The following is an 8,269-nucleotide window of genomic DNA, read 5'->3' as shown; positions in this document are numbered from 1 at the left end:
AGGTGTGAGTTTTGTGGTTCTAATTTTGAAATGCAGATGCATTACAGTCACTTTAGTTCTGAGAAATGCTATACTCAGTGTTCTAGCGAGTATTTTAACTGAAAGACATGAACAAAAACAGGAATTTGAATATGTCACCATCAGCTTTATTTTGCAACTTGTTTTAAAGAGAGAACTGTTTAATTTGAACTCTCCAGCTGCACTTTAAACACTTGTAACACTCCACAGCTCCATGTTAATTCAAGAAATTTTACAAAGCGATTCCAACACATTCATATCTCGTCTTTACCATCAACCGGTGAAACCCAACTGTCACTGTTACATTTCTGTTCTAGATTATCAGTGATTTACAATATTTCTCTTTCACATTCTCATCTCTCCGCACTCACCTGGTCATCCTCATCACGTCCCTGTCGTCTAGAAGGAAAAATGAAAGAGGGGGATTTCGACAAAACCTCTGCGGTTAATTTTAGTGTTAGAAAAAATTTCCCAACTTCTTTTCATCCGTAAAGAAAATGACCTTCAGAAACATTTACAGTAAAACTTCCAAAGGGGCACTTACATCAACGCATGTCCCCTACAGATAAAAAAAAACATATGTCAGTTTGCTTAGAGCCACTGAGACGGAGAAACAACCGTTCTAATTAGGGAAGGAAGCCTCTGTTGCAAATAATCAACATTTAATATGTGAGTAGTATTAAAAACAACTCTCTAACACACGTAGGCAGCTAACCCTCCTAAGGTGCTATGTACATAATAGTCATAAAGTGCTACAAAGTTCTGTCTTGCATCATCAGTAATTCTCAAGGAGATCGACAGTAGACAACTCTCAAACTGCTACACTAACTTTGTCCCCAGTGCTTTCGGTTACAAGTGGTTTCATGATGCTTCTCAGAATTATGAGAGGAAGTTGTGGGGTGGTGAGCTGCCTTCCTCTTTACTGGTTTTTCTCTGACACTGTATGATGACAACTAGGCTTGAGCTTATTTTACCTGTTTAGATGTAGTTTTGTGTAGAGTGGTGTGTTTGTATTTTGCGTGTGTGTATCGTTCATACATTGACATTAGCTGGAGCTTTCACGCTTCAAAGTGTCTGTGGGTGTTTCCTGCCCACTTTATCACACACACTTTAACACCCACCCCCCTGACCCACCTGCCGACCCTTGATAGAATGGAAGATAAACAGTCAATGTTTCCTCATTGTGATTTTTGTTAAAACCCAAACACTCACCAATCCTTTCCATCTTCTCTGCACCTCTCTGTTTTCCAGCAGGATCACTGGAAAATAATACTCAACTATTTTTTTTTTTTTTATAGTTATGTTACATCAGCCAGAGTGGTTATGTTTCCACCCCTGTCCATTTGTTGGACGGTTTGTTTGTACGAGAACAAGATCTAAGTATTTATAAGTATTTGCTTGGCTGTAGGGCGTTAGCGTAATCGGAGGTGTTTGTACCCTTCCTGTTTCGATTTAATAAATAATCCAACATATTACGTCTTTAACAGTGTATTCAGTATATGTAGTAGTGGCTGTTAGGTAGTGGGTTATGCCCTCTCATGAATACAGTCAACACAGTGTTGTATCCCAGCAGATGTATGACAAGTCATACAGTGGTCGACAGTTCACACTAGCCTCCTGAGTGTTTTGGTGCTACTGAGAAACCAAATCTCTCTCTGATAAAAGTTCCAAAACATCTAAAGAAGCCAGAGTCCAAAGCTGCTTTGATATGACGCTTCAGTGATTTGCTGTTGACACTGAACTTGTCTGTTTCTCGCAGTCTCTCCCTTCTCGTCCAGCCGACTGCTCACACGTTGCTGATGCGAACACTGAGAGGAGTGTCTCTGACCCGGCCACGCTCCTCCCCTCGCTCCCTGTAGCTCTGCTCCAGACGGATCTTCTCTGGATCGGACAAGTCAGCCACAGTCCCGCCCCCGTTGCTCTGGTACACGTGCTGGGGGCTGGATGGTGTGAAGACGGGCGTGGTCTTGGTCTTGGCCACTTTGTCGAAGAAGGCAAAGTCCGCTACGTATTTACCTGATGGGGACAGGGACACTACGGGGGGGAACTCATAGCCCCAGAGGATCTCGTCGGGCAGGTAGGAGGTGCGGACCTGGCAGGTGGCGGAGGTCGGCTCCACCGTGGCGCTCATGATCACAAGCAGCTCAAAGTCAGCCAGTTCTGGATCTGTCCAGCCTCCACCTGGAGGAGGTAAATGCGATATGAGGAAATGGCACATTGGAGGGTTTCTAAAGAAGAGGAAGGGGTGGAGGAAGTGGGAATTAATAAAAATGCTAAAGTAAAGTTGAAGGCACTCAGTGGAGATCTGGATCACCAGTAGTGAAACTTTGATACATTTATGGTTTTAGACATATGAAATGTTCAAGAGAGACGTTCAAATCCTGCTTCTTCACCTGTTGTTCACCAGGCCAGTCGGCCCATGAAGTGCTCAATGGATTGTGAGTTTCAAATATCAGGAAGCTGTTGAGGAGAAGGTTTCTACAAACCGACTAAATCTACTGCCACCAAACTCACCCTTGGCTGCCCAGGCCCGCAGGGGGCTGTTGTCATCGATGATGTGGAAGAAGGTGAGCGGCAGGATGAGGAAGGGGCTGTCACTGGATGTGTCCACCTGGAAGGGGACGTTCCTCTGGTCCAGACGAACCGTCTCGCCCTCCTTGGTCAGAGACGTCTGGAGCAGTTTTCCACTCACCTGGAGGGGAACAACGTGCACAAGCTGTTGTAGCTAAATTCATTCATGAATGGGCAAATCGCTCACTGTCTGTGGGTTTACAATATTTACAGGATATCTAAGTACTAGACACTTGCCTGACACCCAAGGAGAAGGCTCTTGCGCATGTTGGCCACTCGGATCATCAGGCAGGGGCGTCCTTCATACGTGGACACCACAGCATGTTGGCTAAACTTTACCGTCTCCCCTCGCTTTTTGGGTCGAGCAACCTGACCAGAGAAACTTTGTTAACTTCTAGTTTCTGTTTGAAAGTGTTTTGTAACTGTCATATATGTTCCAATCACTCAGTCGTGAACCCTCAAGACATTATCCGGAGTTTTGCATATATGCGTTCCACATAATCTCCTGAAATTATCTTAAATTCTGTGCATGACTGAAAGCTGATTTATTTTCTGCAGTAGAATCAATGAAAACCTCATCATGTACACACACAGTATTTGCATCTGCATGTTATCGACTACCTTGGCCAGAAAGGTTCCAGTGATGAAGATCTCCATCAGCATGGTGAGGACCAGCTGGATAATGAGGAGGATGACGGCCGCTGGGCATTCTTCAGTGATGCAGCGGAACCCGTAGCCAATGGTTGTCTGGGACTCCAGGGAGAAGAGGAAGGCCCCCGTCAGGGTCTGCATCTGCATCACGCAGGGTGTGTGGTTCGACGGAGGGTCGAACTCTGGAGAAACACCATGCAACATAGTTTTGTATAGATATCTCTGTACATTTTCTTGTGAGATTGAGGTCATTTTAATATATCCGAAAAACAAAACATACGTGTCTGACATGAAATCATGCTTAGATCAGGTGCAACACCATTTAACACTTAGGCTTCTTTGAAACAGTGAAAGGTAATTGGACTCTTTCAATTTGAGTCACGATTATAAACAACACCTCATCCATGTTAGTAGATGGGACATGGCAAAAGTCAAAGTACACGTTAGTACCTTCTTCTCAATGATATTGGCTATCATTTTAGGGATAGTTCTTATCACACAGATGTTAATTTGGGTTCTATTGGTTATTTGATGTTTAAAAAACTAGTCAAAAGCATAAGATGGAAGCAACTATGATATTTTGGGTTGGAAGAAGTGGAAATCCCCCATCCATGTTAACAGATGAGCTGATGTTAATCGCAATGAGACTTTATTGTGTTTGGGAAACAGCCCAGCCTCTGTATCAGAATCCAACCAACATTGCTTTCCAACACAAGATGGCAGCACGCTCATCTTATTAATTTGGGCTTCATTTTTTCAGATATCTTGTTATGTTTCACGATGAACTGCACATGAACCAATCAACAACACCCCTCCTCTCTCACCCAGCAGGTCTCCATGCACCAGTGCCACCAGGTACCATAGCACCCCGAACAGGAACCAGGTCCCTGCAAACGTCGCAGTGAACAGGAAGAACTTGTAGCGCCATTGCATGTCCAGGAACGTCGTCCAGAGGTCACGCATGTACAGAGCATTCCGTCCAGTGATGTGCTCGATCCGCACGTTGCTGCGTCCATCCTTCGACAGAACACGCCTCCTCTTCCTCAGAGCCCCGCCCGCTCCGGAAACGCCGCCCAGCAAAGGTTTCAAAACGTCCGTCTGTGTCTGGGAGTGGCAAACCTTCTGAGGGGAGGAGCTACGAGAGGAGGGAGGTGTGGCAGACGTCATCTAGTGGAAAACAAAAGCCTAGATTATTTTTGTTAAATGGTCAGTGTGTATTATTACACTCATTTGAGATTCGAAGGGCTTGAAGGGAATTCTTTACTTCCTTAAAAACAACATTTGGGTGGAGAAGATTAACACAACATTCACAACATCATTGTGATCTGTACAAAGCATTGAAACTTCCCACAATGACTTGGATCTTTGGTAAATTCCCCTGCCCCCATCTGCTTTTCCCCACGGGGGAAATTCATGTTAAACCAGAAATTATGTAAATCTTTTCACGTGTACCAAAGTCAAATAAAACGAAACCAATCTGTTTTAAATCAGCAGGGGATTTGGGGGGTCTCAGACAGAGGGCACCTGCATCAGAGACAGACTCTACAATTGACTAAGCTATGAGCAGACAGCTTGTTGCAGGGGGTGTCCCATCATGGCGTCTCTTGTACAAAGCTGATAATTTAATTGAAGGAGATTCTCAAATAACTTCATCAGGGGTCCCCCCCCTCAAGTCGGGGAGGAAGTCCCCTAACCTGTGGCTACGCCCCTATCTATATATTGTCTCAGTGTAGAGAAAATCTATATATATCCCCGACCTGCGACACATGCTAGAGTAATATGAGTTTTGTAATGCTTTATCTCTGTATAGAGGACCGAACTTTTAGGCCCCTAGTTAACATGTGCTCCAGAAGATTAGTTACCGTCCTCCCTTGTCACACACACACTGACACTCATTGTATCCCCACGTACTTAACACGCTCACTTACTTCCAACATATCATGCAGGCCAGCAGGAAGAGGATGAGCCACAAAGGAGGCAGATAAGGAGGAGGAAAGAGAAAAGAAAGAAGAGTCGAATTAGGATGAAGACACGCAGCATTAACCCGACAAACCTGTCCACACAGAGTCTCACCTGTGAGTCCGGGGAGAGAGGAGAGCGCTGAATGAGTCAATTAAGGTAAAAGAAAATCTGATCTTAGACGTCTATCTGGATAAAGTTTTTCTTGCTTTGTTTTTTTAAAGGCACTACTGTTGATTCTAACTAAAGAAGCTGTTAGTGGACAAAGACTGAACTTCTCCCAGGGAACTGGAGACGGCTGTAAGAGTTTGGTAGGAAAAGGGCCAAAGTTCTGCTTTCTGGTGGCCTGCTTCTCAGCCTGGGACTCAGGTACATGCTCCTGGGCTTTAAAAAGGTTCACGGTGGCCATTATTATGTGGACACCCTGTAAAGACACTTGAATAGGATTGTTGTAAATCTCATTGGAGCCTCCTCTGTTCTGGATTCAGGAGTTTAACAGGATTTCAGAGACTGAGACAGAGATTTGATCCGATTCAGCTACAAAAGCTCTGGTGGAGAATGAGCACTGATATCGGGGCGTTAACCAGAAGTGACAGAAGTACTCAGATATGTGGAAGTACCTGTCCAACAGTGCACAAATATTTCCTTAAAAACAAAAGTCCTGTATTAAGAAAAGGGAAAGCGCCCCCTCCTGCAAAAACTTTACAAAAACTTTATATATATATTTATCTATGTAGTGTAAATCTAAAATAGCCCCTCTGCCCAGCTGACCGTGGATTATGTCATCAATCAGCTTTAATTACCTCACACTTTTGGGATTATACAAGCGTGAGCCCCTCAACCGCTCCATAATCACAATGACACCATTGAAACACTTCACTCCTTCAACCCTGGGTCCCTCTCTCGCCCAATCCTCCACATCACACACACACACACACACACACACATACACACACATTACACACAGACACACACAGCTCCCACTACAGGCATATCAGGTGGATGATAATACAGTAGATGGGAGTAAGTGAGTATGAGAAGAAGCATAAACATGTTTTTTTGGACCAACCTCTCCAGTAGGATGTATTCCATCTCCATGGCAACACCAGCACTTTACTGTACCGCTAGCAGCTTTCAAAAAGTGAATCAAAACTTTTCTCTGGCCAAACAAAAGAGCGCTCAATGTTTTTCTGATCTCTCTCTCTCTCTCTCTCTCTCTCTCCCCCTCTCTCTCTCTCTCTCTCGCTCCCTTTCTTTCTTTCTACTTTCCTATTTCTCTCTTCTTCCATCTCTCTCTCTCTCTCTCTCTCTCTCTCTCTCTCTCGCTCCTCTCTGTGTACACAGGAATGCTTTGTTTGAAGCCAAGATAAAAGAAACAAAAGACACCATTGACAAAAACGACTCTGTGCCCATCCGTGTGTGTGAGTGTATGTGATTATGTGTGAATAGTATTGCAATTACACATGTATTTCCATGGTGTGTGTTTGTGTGTGTTTGTGTGTGTGTGTGTGTGTGTGTGTGAGAGAGAGAGAGACTGAGATATACATGGAGGTGTACATGTGATTTTGTTTGCATGTATGTAAGTTTGTGTGCAATTACGTGTGTGTGAGTGTGTTTGTGTGTGTGTGTGTGTGTGGGTGGGTGGGTTGGTGGGTGGGTCGGTGCGTGTGTGGTGTGTGTGTGGGTGGGTGAGAGACATAGAGAGAGAGAGTGAGAGAGATGAGTGAAAGGGAGAACGACAGAACGGAAGAGAGGAAGGGAGAGAGAAAGAGATCTGTGACAAAGGCCCTCGTTAGTATTCTGGAGTTAGGGCTAATCCCCCTCCGTCTCCCCCTCATTCACACATACACAAACACACATGCACACAAACACACACCACACACACACACACACTTTTTCTTGCTCCCCATCTGTTTATTTCATTCTTACTTTCCTCGCTTTCTCATTCTCTTTCTTTCATTCTTTTACTGCAAATCTTTAATTCATAATTTATCATCCTGGTGAGATGAGATTCATTTAAAAAAAAACAACAACTATTTTCTGTTTTTGTTTACTTAATGTGAGTTTGAAAGTAAATAAGTTAAAGAAACATGAAACGTAAATATTCTCTGGATGCAGTACTTGATTTATTTTTTAAGACTAGAATACACAGAATATTAACAATTATTAGAGATAACACACAGTTCGTGAAATAATCAATGCTTTTAGAGTTTACATGTTTTTTAGATTATTTATTCCTAGCATGTATAAATAAATCATGTTGTCTTGTGTGACAGATCGTACTTTTATAAAATGTTCTGACCAGATGTTTTCGTTTTTCATAACCTCAGCTCCAGCACATTTCTGAATGATCAGATGTTTTCACATGTGGAGATGAAAACTTGTCTCTGCATGAAATAAACACTGAGGATTATCTAGAGGCATAATTCTACATAATTCTACAAATCATGAATCTGTACAACAATATGCAGATTTCTTACCAGATTGGATAATTAGACACCTTTGAGCCAATTGACAAACTTACCTGTCAGAGAGTTTTCATTCATTCGTTTAGGAAACAAATCAGTTGCTTTGAAGACACATGATTTATTCACAGATCTTAGTCACTTGCACTGCACTCTGCTGTGAGATGGAGTTCTTACCTTGCAGGAGGGTGTTCGACCTATGCAGGTGCAGAGAAGAGTTAGGAGCCCGGAGCCTCAGCCTCTCGTCCACATGTCTGCTTTGTTGTCGCAGGACACAACTGGGCCTGAAACTGTGCAGGAACAATGACCTCAGCAGCCTGCATCCCCGGACATTCACACACCATTAAGGAGAATTATTGGTGCGGGTCACTTGCTTACCGGGCTCCTGTTTCTGACCCGAAGCCCGGACTCAATGCTCTCCCCTAAGAGACAGGACTTGGCTTTATAAGAGGCATCCCTCTCTCACTTTTACTCCCCCCCCCCCCCCCCCTCTCTCTCCCTCACTTCTGAATTCCTGTTGTGTCCCGCTCACGTCTGGGTAATTGCTGTAATAACTGATCGCCACTCCCTCCAGTCTCAATTCACTTTCAGGATAATAAAAGTGA

General features: G+C 43.8%; 1 protein-coding gene across 4 annotated transcripts; it reads right to left on the bottom strand.

The window, feature by feature from the left end:
* Positions 1-124: 124 nt before the first annotated feature.
* On the bottom strand, positions 125-8,116 carry LOC133968458 (ATP-sensitive inward rectifier potassium channel 10-like). Of its 4 annotated transcripts, XM_062404513.1 has the most exons (7): positions 8,043-8,116; positions 7,842-7,954; positions 4,065-4,407; positions 3,211-3,422; positions 2,827-2,958; positions 2,533-2,710; positions 125-2,199 (listed from the first exon to the last, which is right to left on the bottom strand). In XM_062404513.1, exons 3-7 carry the CDS (start codon positions 4,405-4,407, stop codon positions 1,805-1,807), a joined length of 1,260 nt encoding a protein of 419 aa, XP_062260497.1. In that variant the 5' UTR covers positions 7,842-7,954; positions 8,043-8,116; the 3' UTR covers positions 125-1,804. The 4 variants fall into 4 exon arrangements, with proteins under 4 accessions (XP_062260497.1, XP_062260496.1, XP_062260500.1 ...); XM_062404512.1 differs by having other exon boundaries at positions 7,842-8,081; XM_062404516.1 differs by having other exon boundaries at positions 4,065-4,375; positions 7,842-8,080.
* Positions 8,117-8,269: the final 153 nt, after the last annotated feature.

Source organism: Platichthys flesus, chromosome 14, assembly GCF_949316205.1.
Source record: "Platichthys flesus chromosome 14, fPlaFle2.1, whole genome shotgun sequence".
NCBI lineage: Eukaryota > Metazoa > Chordata > Actinopteri > Pleuronectiformes > Pleuronectidae > Platichthys > Platichthys flesus.
Note: the sequence above shows the minus strand (reverse complement) of the source record. Positions and strands in the feature narration are given on the sequence as shown.